This window comes from Microtus ochrogaster, linkage group LG5, assembly GCF_000317375.1.
Source record: "Microtus ochrogaster isolate Prairie Vole_2 linkage group LG5, MicOch1.0, whole genome shotgun sequence".
Taxonomy (NCBI): domain Eukaryota; kingdom Metazoa; phylum Chordata; class Mammalia; order Rodentia; family Cricetidae; genus Microtus; species Microtus ochrogaster.
The window spans coordinates 31,127,027-31,140,855 of NC_022031.1; the positions used below are offsets into that span (position 1 = coordinate 31,127,027).

General features: G+C 45.4%; 1 protein-coding gene across 2 annotated transcripts in view; it reads left to right on the forward strand.

Annotated features, from left to right (window-relative positions):
* LOC101998803 (gamma-aminobutyric acid receptor subunit rho-1) overlaps positions 1-6,206 on the forward strand; it is a 29,409-nt gene extending 23,203 nt beyond the window's left edge. For both annotated transcript variants that reach the window (XM_005361955.3, XM_026786727.1), the window contains 3 exons: positions 1,785-1,937; positions 3,076-3,272; positions 4,592-6,206. In XM_005361955.3, coding sequence (XP_005362012.1) covers positions 1,785-1,937; positions 3,076-3,272; positions 4,592-4,885 — 644 coding nt within the window. In that variant the 3' untranslated portion in view covers positions 4,886-6,206. The remainder of the gene's footprint in view (positions 1-1,784; positions 1,938-3,075; positions 3,273-4,591) is intronic.
* Positions 6,207-13,829: the final 7,623 nt, after the last annotated feature.

The window sequence follows — 13,829 nt, forward strand, 5'->3', positions numbered from 1 at the left end:
TCACTATACACTATGTATCCAGGCTGGTGAACTCACTATACACTATGCATCTAGGCTGGGCCTCTGGCTCAGTATCTCCAGGGGCTGGGCTAGGTATGCTCCAAGGAAACTAGCTTTGCAGGTAATATTTATTTACTTATTTATTGGTTTTTCAAGACAGGGTTTCTCTGTAGCTTTGGAGCCTGTCCTGGAACTCACTTTGTAGACCAGCCTGGTCTTGAACTCACAGAGATATGCCTGTCTCTGCCTCCTGAGTGCTGGGATTAAAGGCGTGTGCCACCACCACCCAGATTATAGGTAATTTTTGACCCATCAATGTATCAGGAGATAGCTACCTAGGAAATGCGAGCTAAGGCTCCGAGGGAAGCTGTGTGAGTAGGTTTATTTGAGATGATGCCATGTCCCGTTGGCGCTGCATCCCTGACGTGCTCAGCAGAGCCTCTCTCTCTAGCCACAAACAAGTTTCAGTTCAGACCACCATTCTCCATTTCCCCGGGTGTGCCACTACTACCCACGTTCCTCGGAATGATCCCTGGTCATCATGTGGACCTGGCTGTGGCTTTATGAGTCAGAGATCTATACAGGCCTCATCACCACCCATTGCCTGAGGCTGTGCTCCATGGCCTTCCCCAGCAGCTGGCCTGAGCTGGTAGACAGCTGACATTCTCCATCCCTTGCTTCTGTTTTAATCTCACCTTTCAGAAGATTCTGCAGGACTTCTTGAGGGAGCTCCCCCATGTAAGCGCATCCTAATCCGTTAGAGAGCACTGACAGTCAAGTTTTAGCGTGCCAATCCAACTCCCATGCTGCACTGCTCACCCTGGATGCTCAGTGGTTTGGGTCTCAGTCTTCTGAAAGTCCTCCACACTTGCTGGTACCAAGAGGCCAGCTCTATGCAACGTACTCACTGAGGACACCAAATCCGCTCTTATTGCTGCCAGGACCCCACTTACTCCCAGCCCTGGAACCCTCCTCCCACATCCTCACACGTGTTCCTTTCCCTGGAAATCGCAAAGGCAGAGCAAAGCCCAATGGACCAGATCAAAGACTGTGTTCTACCTCAAAACCCATTTCTTCCCATAAAGAAATCCAGGAAGGGAGCCAGGCCTGGGGATAGTCACCAACATCCCAGCACTTACCAAGGTGGAAACAGGGGGGCGGGAACCAGGAATTCAAGCCAGGTACATTGTGAGTCTGAGGCCAGTCTGGGCTACCTAAAACCCTGCCTCAAAAAATACAATTAAAAAAGAAAAAGGAAAGAAATAAAGGGTGCTGTTTAAGTACTGCCTCGAGCTTTGCTCTGCACACAAACCCCATAAGGCTGCTGCTCAAGAAAGATTCTGCTCCAGTGGTCTGGGCTACAGTGTAGGAGTCTGATGGGAGATGGGGAGGGGAGGAGGGAGAGAAGAAGAGGAAGAGAGAGAAAGGGGGGGGGGACTGAGCGTATGGCCTTGTGTACACTGGTCAAGGACTCTATCCATGAGCTACATCTGAACTTCTAAGAAGCTCCCATGTGATTGTGAGGTAGACAGGCCCAAGGACATATTTTGAGAAACAAAACTTTAAGTGACTTTCTCAAGGGTTCCCTTCATGTTTACGAAAGGGACAAAGATTCCTCACAGTGGCTTCACATGAGTGGTGAGGGTTGCCACATGGCCCAGTCACTGTTTAAGGTAGGGGTCCATAGTGAGCTCTAAGAAATTTAAGATTCTATAAATAAGCCTTGTCTTTTAAAGGAGCCAAGCAGCTACACTGTGTTCTCTCTCTTATTCCTTTGTCCCCAGGCTGGTACAACCGTCTGTACATTAACTTCACTTTACGCCGCCACATCTTCTTCTTCCTGCTCCAAACCTATTTCCCTGCCACCCTCATGGTCATGCTGTCCTGGGTGTCCTTCTGGATCGACCGCAGAGCTGTGCCTGCCAGAGTTCCCTTAGGTAAGGACTATCTCAAGAGTACACTACACGTGTCTGGAAATCCAAGGCATTCCTTCCGCCCTTCTCAAGAGGGTCCTGTACTCCTCTCTACAGAATAACCTGGAAATGTTTAAGTAGCACCACACAATCTAAGCACCACGTGGAAATCTATCCAGACCCCAGGGCTGTCCATCCACACAGCTCCCTGTGGTCCTGGGCAGGGGGCTTCCAGTCTTGGTGTGCTCTTCTTGTTGGTCTGTATAAGGTATTCTGCAACAAGGTTTCTCAAAGGGTGGCCCAAGGAACCTTTGCAGTAGAGAATCCTTGAAGGAATTATTAAAAACGAGGAGTCTTGGGTTTCACCATATCTGCAGTCAGAATCCCCGAGTTTTCCTGCTCTCCTTCCATTCCTTCCTCAGCACCCCATCAAATGCCCTCATCTTAAATCCTGAGCCCGTAGGTCACAGCCACCACTACAGCTCAGACAGCTCAGGTTTGCAAGTGACAGGGTGTCCCACCAGGCTTCAGTGAAAGGGTTTGGAGCTGGCCCTTCGGGTGACCCCAATCATGTGTGATTTAATGTTTTCCAAGCGAATGTTCTGAGCTTAATTTGCAATCCTGGGCAAATTCCCACCCATGACGCCCTGTTCTTCAGCAGTTAGCTGGCACTCCAACAGCTACTGTACAGAGCACATGTGCAAGCTCATTAAAATCTGTCTCCTATAAATAAAGCGATCCTGATAAACCTGATGTCAAGGTGCTCGAGGTAGTCCTGCTGGATAGGCACACAGGCCCAGCATGGGGTAGCTGTCAGCTAAAGAGATGAGCCCAGGATTATAGAACTTTTATGGCACCAAGGACACAGTGTTGAAATAACTTCCTTTACCACGTGGTTGCTTATATCCGTATCTCCTTTCTTGGGACAAAGGAAGGCAATCCCCTCATGCTGAAGTGTCCGGGGCTGTAACGAATGTGCCAGGTGTGCAGAGGAAAAAGTGGAAGCGAGGAGCAGAGAAGCAGGGAGAGATCTGTGACAGCTAGCTCATGAAGACAGGAGGATGGTCACCAGGAGGGAGCAGGCAGAACAAAAGGCGGAGGGACAAGGCACACAGTGTTTGGCAAATGCGAGCGCGTGCTTATTTCTCACCATCTGTGGCAGGCATCACCACGGTGCTGACCATGTCCACCATCATCACGGGCGTGAATGCCTCCATGCCCCGAGTGTCCTACATCAAAGCCGTGGACATCTACCTCTGGGTCAGCTTTGTGTTCGTGTTCCTCTCAGTGCTGGAGTACGCGGCTGTCAATTACCTGACCACAGTGCAGGAGCGGAAGGAACGGAAGCTACGGGAGAAGGTGACTTTGCCATGGCATAGACTGGGCTAGCCTTGGCATGGTGGGCAGGTTCTACCCTCCCTGTAAAATGAGGCTGTGATACCCTCTCCTCAGCCTACCTCCAGCCATGGTCATGAATATTTGACATTTACATCTTTTGTTCAATGAAAGCATTCACTCAGCATCTACATCCCAGTGCCACTAAATTAAGACACGGCCCATTCAATTGTGGATGTGTTCAGAGGTTGGTGAGGAAAATAAATGATAATTTAACACTGTGGAACATATTATTAACAAATATGGAGGTGATTTAAAAGACCCCTCCAGGGACACCATATTCCATCCTAAGAAACTTCCCTTCATATAAGGCCTCCTATCTCCCACCATTTCTTTTTTCTTTTTTTTCTTATTTATTTATTTATTTATTTATTTATTTATTTATTTATTTATTTATTTATTTATTATGTATACAATATTCTGTCTGTGTGTATGCCTGCAGGCCAGAAGAGGGCACCAGACCCCATTACAGATGGTTGTGAGCCACCATGTGGTTGCTGGGAACTCAACCTTTGGAAGAGAAGACAATGCTCTTAACCTCTGAGCCATCTCTCCAGCCCTCTCCCACCATTTCTTAAGTTATCTTTGCTCCCGCCCTTCCTTTCCCTCCCCAGCCTACAATGTAGAGCCTCTCTCCTCCAGCAATCCCTTACCGAAACACTATTCCCAAACTGCTGTCTTTCAGTCCCAACCCTCGTGGCAAACACCAAATAGCGTCATCTGTAAACGTTTTTATGACGGGTTCGTTTGGTGCCAGGTGTAATGTCAACAGCCTGTAATGCAGTTTCTCAGGAGGAGAGTCACAATTTGGAGGGCAGCCTGGGTAACTTACCAAGGCTGTCTCAAAATGAAAAATGAAAAAAAGGTGTAGCTCAGGATATCACTCTTGTCTAACATAGAGACCCTGGGTCTGTCGCTACTTTCCCCAAAGGGGGCACTGTATGAGCTCAGGGATTATGACTTCATGGAGGACGGGGCTAGCTGGTGCTAGTCTTATCGGTCTCTGGTACAGCAGTGTGCTCTTTCCTACAAGTTAGCATGAAGATATTAGTTCAACACCAGTTCCCATCAGCACCATGCTAGTGCTTGCACCCTGATCTTGAGGCTGCTGGTAAGCTCTCTGATGCAGGGCTGTGTGCTCACAGCTGTCTTAGGATGCTCACAGTGACACCATCATCATTTTTCTTATCTTCTCCCTAAAGCTCAGAATAAAAGAGGCTAGAGGGTAACACCCTTCATACACAATTCTTTGCGGGCACCTCACGTGCCCCGTGTGTTTGCAGGTCTCCTGCAGCTGCGGACTGGCCCAGCCCCGGGCAGTGATGCTGGATGGTAGCTACAGTGACGGGGAGGTGAATGACCTGAGCGGCTACATGCCTGAGAATGGCGAGAAACCCGACAGGATGATGGTGCAGCTGACCCTGGCCCCTGAGAGGGGCTCTCCCCAGAGGAAAAGCCAGAGAGGCAGCTATGTGAGCATGAAGATCAACACCCATGCCATCGATAAATACTCCAGGATCGTCTTCCCAGCCGCCTACATTTTATTCAATTTGATATACTGGTCAATTTTCTCTTAGATGTCTGTAATTCTGTAAACCTCGCCTTCTTCATGGTTTGTATGCACTACAGAAATTGCTGTGAATGACAAAGTATGAAAACCACCCCAGTGCCCCCCTGGGCTTTCACTGTCCCTTCTTCAGCCATGCAAAGCTGCACTGACAAGACAGCGTTTTTCTATGTATTAAGCATCAGTTGTATACACAGTATTATGCGAGGCGTTGTAGGAATTTGTCATGATAGCAACTGGTATTAGCTGTTCCCAGATCCCAGGAAGAGCACAGAGGACACATGGTCAAGCTGCATTTCAGTGCTGGGCCCTGGGTTCTCTCCTCACGGAGGTCTTCCTTCGTGGGCAGCACTGTGTTCTTTAGACTATGTGGAACTGGAGAGCACCTGAGTAAAACTCATTTGCACGGAGCCCACGTGCACATAAGCCCCTTCTGGTGACAAGCTGTGCTTTGGTCTGTCCCTGCCCGTTTGGCGCCCCCCACAGTTAATGTATGGTAGTGGTGTTCATGCTTCAGACTGTCCCTCCGTCCACTCGCATAGTTAACGTATGGTAGTGATGTTCACAGGCTCTCTTTAACAAGCTATAGATAATCTCCCCTTAGAAGAAATGCTCTTTAGATGGTTGACTTTTTTCTGGCAGAGAAACTCTGAAGATGGAGATTCGTGTATGCATTCTGTCTGTCCTGCGGAGCTGAGTGTGCTAGAGAACCGTGTTCCTTGCTCTGTTTTCTAGTCACTGTTTGTGCCTCTCTACCACGGAGCATGTGCTCTTTCAAAATGAACTGTTTTCTCAGTAGCATGGTATTATCACGGAGGAGCTCGAAGAGGTATTAATTTCTTCTGAGTAATCAGCATTTCAAGGAAACTTGAGGTGATACAGCTCATGAGAATGAGAAGCACACAATTTCTTAAGAGAAAATAACATCAAAAAGCAAAAGAAACAGATAGACGTCTGGCTTTCCACTCTGAGAGCCAACAGTGTCTAGGAACTAGTGCAGTTATCATCTAGATTGAGCGTTCAATAGACCAGATGATGATGTCAGTCATCACTTGTAATTTGATGTGTTATTTTAAAATAATGTTTAAAAAATAAGGCTTCATGTTATTTATCTAGAAGATATAGAATAAGTCCAACTAAACTTGCCCAAAAGTCATTAACAGTATGGCGTTTTCTCTGGGCTACATCTTTCACTCACAGAGACAGAGACGTCTATTTAGCATCTGTTCACATCCCAGCAGCCTCTAAAACAAGTTAAGACATTGCCCTTTAATTGTGGTTGTGTTTGTCAGGCAGTGGTGGTGCACGCCTTTAATCCCAGCACTCGGGAGGCAGAGGCAGGCGGATCTCTGTGAGTTCGAGGCCAGCCTGGTCTACAAGAACTAGTTCCACGACAGGACCCAAAAGCTACAGAGAAACCCTGTCTCAAAAACCAAATAGAGAGAGAGAGAGAGAGAGAGAGAGAGAGAGAGAGAGAGAGAGAGAGAATATTGTGGTTGTGATCAGAGTTTAGTGAGACATAAATGATAATTTAACATTATGGGACATATTAATAAAAAGGAGGTAGTCTAAGAGACCCATCCAGGAGCCACCATCCCCTGTGCTAGGCAGCCGCCCTTCATATATGTCCTTCTGTCTCCCATCATTTCAAAGTTAACTTGATGGATCAACACTAAATGATATATGCATGCCTATTCTTTATTCTGATTTTTAAAGAACTATTTGCAAAGTCCTATTTAGATGGTCTTTCATTTTCCCCAATGTAAGGCCACTAAAAGCTTTTTGCAAACACAAGTAGTAAACTTAGAAGGGCATAAATTAAGCTATTAATTATCATTGATATACAAAATGACTGCTTGTTTTACCAAGCATGGTTTACACATGCCTGAAATCTCAACTCTTGGGAAGTAGAAGTGGGAGGACCTGGAGTTCAAAGCTAGTCTTAGCTTTATAGCATATTGGAAGGCAGCCTGGGTTATGTGAGGTTTATAAAGATTAGTTTCCATTTTTATTTTGTGAAACAATTATCATTAAAGCCAACATCTTTGCCACTGTCTTCTCCCTCACCACTAGGGCCACTGAGTTGTCTAAACTAAACCTCACCTACTGTTTGGGATACTCTAGCATTTGAGGCAGTGTGTAGAATGTTCTACTAGTCTGCTAACCTGCTATATCAAAGACTGTAGGCCAAATGGCTTGATCACCAGAGATTTCTTTTCTCACAGTTCTAGAGACTAATGTTCAAGGTCACATTGAATGTGCTGGCAGATGTGGTTTCCCCAGAGGTCTCCCTTCCTGACTTTCCAATGGCCACCATCTTGCTCTATCCTTGCCTTCTTTCCTTTGTTCCCACCAATGTCCAGATCCCTTTCTCCCTAGTTATATTTTGTCAGGACCCACATCCATGGCCTCATTTAACCTGAGGTACTTCTTTAGAAACCTTGTCTATAGATCAATTTTTCTATAGCAATCTCCTCCAAGTTAGAATACTTTATCTTGGAGGGAAGCTCCTTAGGATGTGCTTAACAAAAGGTGATGCCCTCCATCCCACAGGAAAGAAGCCCATTCAAGTTAAGCTCAGGAAGCAAACAACTCAAAAGTTTCAGGAAGCCCCTGAAACTAAATAGATAAACTATCTCCCTCCACCAAATAAACATAAGCAATAAGAGCCACTGAGAGTAACTTTCAGGTGATCCAAGCTGTCAGGAAGAGGCAAAGACCAGCTAAGCTATCAGCACATCCAGCTGTCTGCAAGTCATGCAATGAGCTCCAGATTTCCAGCTATTGTGGGTTTTCACCCATGATGGGGTGGGCTTCAGTGATGCAGCTGTCTTTGAATAATTTCTGCACCTCTAAGTAACCCCAATAAAGCTGATTGGTTCACCAAGTTGGACTTTGGTGGTATATTTAATTTGATCTGTCATTGGTTTTCTATCTGGAGTGGTACATGTTTGCTCATGTATGCACAGGAACAGCGTCACACAACACTATCATGTACATATGCCTATGGAAGTCTATTTGCATCACAGTACACCTAATATTTTGTACATAGTTATACTATAGCATTTAGGAAATGACAAGAAAAATCTGGGGACTGGAGAGATGGTTCAATGGGTAAGAGCACTGCTACCAAATTTGAGAAATTGGGTTGAAATCACCAGCACCCACCCAGAAAACTGTGTGCGGCCATGTGTGTGCATGCCTGCAACCCTAGTGCTGTGGTGTGTGGGGGGGCACAGTGGAGACAGGAGGACATCTGGAGCTTGCTGACCACTAGCCTAGCTCTAGATTCAGGAAGAGACAGTGTCTCAAAGAAATAAGTGGATGGTAATGAAACAAGACACCTGATAGTCTTCTCTGGTCTTTTTGAGTGCACATTCAGCATGTGAAGTCACCATACACATATGCACATGCCATACACACATACTTACACACATGAAAATATGTCTGCATGTGTTCAATAATAATGTGGTATTACCAATAAGTTTTTATTCAAAGTTAGTTGAATAGATGGATGCAGAACCTGTAGACAAGAAAACCCAACTACATTTGATAATTCTGTGTGTGTGTGTGTGTGTGTCAATGTGTAGAGGCTAGAAGTTAACACTGGGATGTCTTTCCCAATCACTTCCCTCTCACTGATCTTCAAGCTTGCTTTTTGGCTAACCTGGCTGAATAGTGAGGCCCTAGATCTCTGTCTCTGGGTGCAGCACTGGGTTCCAAGCACTGCCACACTCAGCTTTCCTATGAGTTCTGAGAATCGGAACCAGGACCTCATGTTTGCAGCAATCAGTTACCTACTGACCTATCTCTCCAACCCTCCAAACTCTTTTTTTTTAAACATTTATTTTATTTATTATGTATACAACATTCTGCCCGCACGCCAGAGGAGGGCGCCAGATCTCAGTACAGATGGCTGTGAGCCACCATGTGGTTGCTGGGAATTGAACTCAGGACCTCTGGAAGAGTGGCCAGTGCTCCGAACCTCTGAGCCATCTCTCAAGCCCCAAACTCTTTTTTTCTTATTTTGAAAATAGGTTCTTTCTGTGAGTTTGAGGTCAGTCTGGTCAACAAAGTGAGTTCCAGGACAGCTAGGGCTGTTACACAGAGAAACCCTGTCTCGAAAAAATCAAAACAAACAAGCAAATGAAAATAGATTTTCTTACATAATATATCCTGATTGTGGTGTCCCTCCCTCTACTCTCTCTCCCCCATCTCCCTCAATCAAATCCACTCCCTTTATCTCTCATTAGAAAAGAACAGGCTTCTAAAAGACAACAACCAAACATGACAAAATAAAACATAAAACAAAAACCATCACATTGAGGCTGGAAAAAGAATCCCAACAGAAGGAAAAGAGCCCCAAGAGCAGACACAAGGATCAGACCCACTTGATTTACACACTCGGGAGTCCTGTAAAAATACTAAGCTGGAAGCTATAATATATACTCAGAAGAGCCGGTACAGACCTGGGTTAGCCTTGTGCTTGCTGCTCCAGGCTGTGGGTTCATAGGAACCCTGTTTAGTTGATTTAGAGAGCCTTGTTCTCCTGGTGTACTCCATCCCCTCGACCCTTAAATCTGTCATCTCTTCCACAGGATACTCTGAGGGGAGGGAATTGATGGAGACATCCTATTTAGATGTGTGTTCCAAGGTCTCGTTTTCTCTGAAAAGTGTTATTTTCTCCACCTAGTGACTGAAAGTGTTTCTGGGTATAGTAGTCTGAGATGGAATCTGTGGTCTCTCAGAGCCTGTAGCATGTCTGTCCAAACCCTTCCGGCTTTTGGTGTCTCCACTGAGAAGTCAGGTGTAATTCTAATAGGTCTGCCTTTATATGTTACTTGGCCTCTTTCTTTGCAGCTTTTAATATTCTTTGTTCTATACATTTAGTGTTTTGATAATTATGTACCAAGGGAACTTTTCTAGTTCAATCTATTTGAAGTTCTGTATGCTTCTTACACCTTTATAGGAATCTCCTTTTTAGATTAGGAAAGCTTTTTTTTTCTATGATTTTGCTGAAAATATTTTTTGGAGTCTTTGAACTGAGATTCTTCTCCTTTCTCTATTCCTATTATTCTTAGATTTGGTCTTTTTATAGTGTCCCAGATTTCCTGGATGTTTTGTGTCAGTGTTTTAGATTTAACGTTTTCTTTGGCCAATATATCCATTTCTTCTATCATATCTTCAATGCCTGAGATTCTCTCTTCCATTGCTTGAATTGACAAATCTTTAGTGTACAAGACCATTGTCCCAAAGCACAAAATTGCTTCATTTTGGGTTTTCTTTATTTATTTGATTTCCACTTTCAGATTTTAAATAGTTATATTCATTTTCTTCCACTGTTTGCTTGTGTTTTCCTGTATTTCTTTAAAGAATTTATTTATATCCTTTAAGGACCTCTATCATCCATCTCCAGATAGAGAATTTTAAGGATTTTTTTTCCCCTGTGCTTCAGCTATGTTAGAGTTGGAGTATTCATGGCCTGCTGTGGTAGGATAGCTGGGCTCTGTGGAGATATATTGCCTGGCTAATATTATTGTTTTTACAGTGGCCTCTAGGTATCTGGAATTGGGATGACAATAAGTCTAGGTGCTGGTTTCTGGATTTGTTTCTTTTGGGTGAGTACTTTGTCCCTTGGTTTCTATTTTCTCTCTGTAGAGCATCCTATGTCTTGACAATGGGTTTCCTCTAAGATGGACAGGAAGATGCTACACAACACGTGGAGGCCAGAGGACAACTTTCCAGGAGTTGCTTCTCTGCTGCCTCATTGAGGCAGGGGGTTTGATTGTTTCTGCCACTTGTGTACCCCAGCCCAGCTGGCCCACAGGCTTCCTGGTGACTCTCTGCCTCCTGGTGCAGCCCACCATCAGCCCCAGCTTCGGAATTTTGAGGTATGTTAAGTCTGGGGTTCAGTGTCGCATGAATAGACAAGAACTATCTTGATAACACAGCCATGTACCAAGATACTGTGATGGTGAGTCTTATCACCTTGACAGGATCTGGAATCTACTTAAAGACGTGTCTTTGGTTGGTCTATGAGAGCATTTCCAGAGTGGATTAGACCCTTCCCCAGAGTGGGCAGAACCTTCTTGCTGCAGCCTAGATGTAAAAAGATCCGAGCAAAAGTCCATCTTGCCTGCCTAGGTTCTTGCTGGTGAGCGTATTGCATCCACCGCCACTTTGCTGCTGTGGCCCTCCCTACCACTCTGCTAGGGCCACCAGAGTCTCCTAGGCCATCAGTGCCAGGCTGGGACTCCAGAGACATCTGGTTTATGGACTGAGCAGCAATCAGGTTCCTAGCCTCTCTAGCTTATACACGGCCACTGATGGCTTGCTCACCCCTGTTGTATAATAAGCCACCCTAGTGGTCCCATTTAATTATGCACATTCTGTTCCATTACTCTAGAGAACCCTGCCTATGCAGGTACTATGGTGCCTAGAGTAGAGAACGTGCTGTGTAAGTGTATGGATCTGAGTTCAAATCCCCAGCACCCATTTACCTCCTTTTCTCAACACCAAAGAGCCCTCTGCATCCTATTCATTTCTTAAGTGTTTGGAGGGACTCTCTGCAGGTAAGCAGACTGCAGGTCTCATCTCCCTCTGTTTCTTGAGACCCAGCTCCCCAGTCTGATCCCAAGCTCTGCCACAGAAATCCTGCTACAACCTTCCCTGCCCCCTGCCCTTCACCCTAACCTAACTCCAGCCGGCATACATCCCCTGCTAACTCAAAGGCCACTCCTTTCGGGGAAGCAGGCTGACTTCAGATCTCTCCTTCTGCCTCTCCACACCCAGCCCCCTCAGTCTCATCCCCAACTCTGTAGCTGAACATCTGCTGCTGTCTCCCTTTCCTCTCCAACTCCATCTCCAAGGACCACAAAGACTATCTCCAACCTTTCCCCAACTCATCCCAGTATCCCAGCCTCCAACACCAGCAGGCATTCCCTGAGCCTCAGGGCCTGAAGGCATACCCCTTCAGACCCCTAGCCTGTCCCCAGTCTTAAGTGTCAGCTCCCAATATCCAGAACCCCTAGTGACCACAACTACCGGGTCCAAAGAAAATTTCCCACCAGGCAACACCCAGCCCCGACTTTGCTGGTGTCCTTTCTGTGGTCTGTCACCGGTTCCTTACCTGAGGTAGCATATGTCTGTTTGCATCTCCCCAGAAGTCTGTCACAATGTGCCGTGAAATGTGTCACATAACGTGCGGTCACAAATATGTGTCTATTTTCTTCTTTTTCTTTCTTTCTTTTTAAAATGACCAGCACCCAAAGGGATACTTCAGACCTAAAAATTTCAGGGGACTGGAGAGATGACCCAGTAGGTAAGAGAACTTGCTATGTAAGTGTGTGAATCTGAGTTCAAATCCCTGGCACCTACATGAAAGGCCAGGCATGGCACATGCCTGCACCTATAACCCCAATTGTGGGGACAGGAACAGGTCACTGGTGCCTGCTGACCACCAGCCTTGCTCTGGGTTCAGTGAAAGACCCTGTCTCAAGGGGATGGAGCTGATAAAACGGGCTGCCTGACATCCTCTGCTGGCCCCACAGATGTGCATGGGAGCACAGACCTACACACACACACACACACACACACACACACACACACACACACGCATACAGACATTTCATTCTTTATGGCTGAATATCACTCCATTTTTAAAAAATATTTACCACACTAAAAACAAGCTGTTGGGGGCTAAAGAGATGGCTGCTCGTCCAGAGGACCTGAGTTCAATTCCCTGCAACCACACGGTGGCTCACAATCATATAATTTGATCTAATGTCCTTTTCTGGCATACAGGCAGAACACGGTTTACATAAAAATCAATCTTAAACAACAACAACAAAAAACAAACAAACAAAACCAAGCTGTTAGCTTGCTGTCATCTTGGTAAAATATCTGAAGATAATCAGTAAGAGAAAGGTTTACCTTGGCCCAGTCTCATCCACGGTGGCCCTGGCCCTTTCTCTTTGGGACTGGAGCAATGGCCCAAGTTGTGTCATTAGATCACAGAGCCTAAAGTAGTGAGTTTATCCTATCTCACAAATGACCACAATTGCTAACTGGCACAAAGATTATAATTCCCATCAAAACTTACTCTGATGATTTGGGACATGTTTCAGAAGATTGCTTCAGGTAAAAAGTCAGAAATTACAAGACATAAAAACCATCAGAGAGGTTTTTTCTTTTAAAAAATGTTACAAAGTAAGAAAACTATTCTTTTTAAAGGATACTGTAACAATTTTTTTTAAACCAATGGAACTATACCATTGAACACCCTGGGAGAGTGTGGGGACCCCTTCATGTTTATACATCCTCATAAAAACATGCAATGTCTACCTTAAATACTCTTAGCATTTATGCTACAGACAGAAAAAGTTAAAAAAAATTTTCCTGTGTAGTTCATTCAATAAAGAGAATTTATTAAGACTAAAAATCAGTTTAAAAATTTTGAGGCAAGCTAAATATTAGCTACAGTCATAGAATACATAGCAACTTACTAGTAATAGTACAAGTTGTACACACCTGACCTCAAACCCAAAATGCTTCAAAATTCAAACCTTTTTAATGGTATGAGCAGGCAGATAACTGCACAACTGGCCTGGACAAAGAGGTCTGTTAAATCTCAGGCACACTAAAAGCACTGGACACTTCCAGCTATGTGTACACGGCAGTGCACGTGATGCATAAAGGAGTCCCACACCCAAGCTCTCTCTCTTGTGCCTAAGGGTTTGTCTCACCAGCGGTTTACGTCTCTAATCATGTGCAGAAGCTCACTCTACACGGCAGGAGTGCATGCTCATCCCTACGGCCCCAGTACCTGACAGGCAGCAGGACTGCAGCTACAAAGGGAGGAGGAGCCGGGCAGTGGTGGCGCACGCCTTTAATCCCAGCACTCGGGAGGCAGAGGCAGGCGGATCTCTGTGAGTTCGAGACCAGCCTGGTCTACA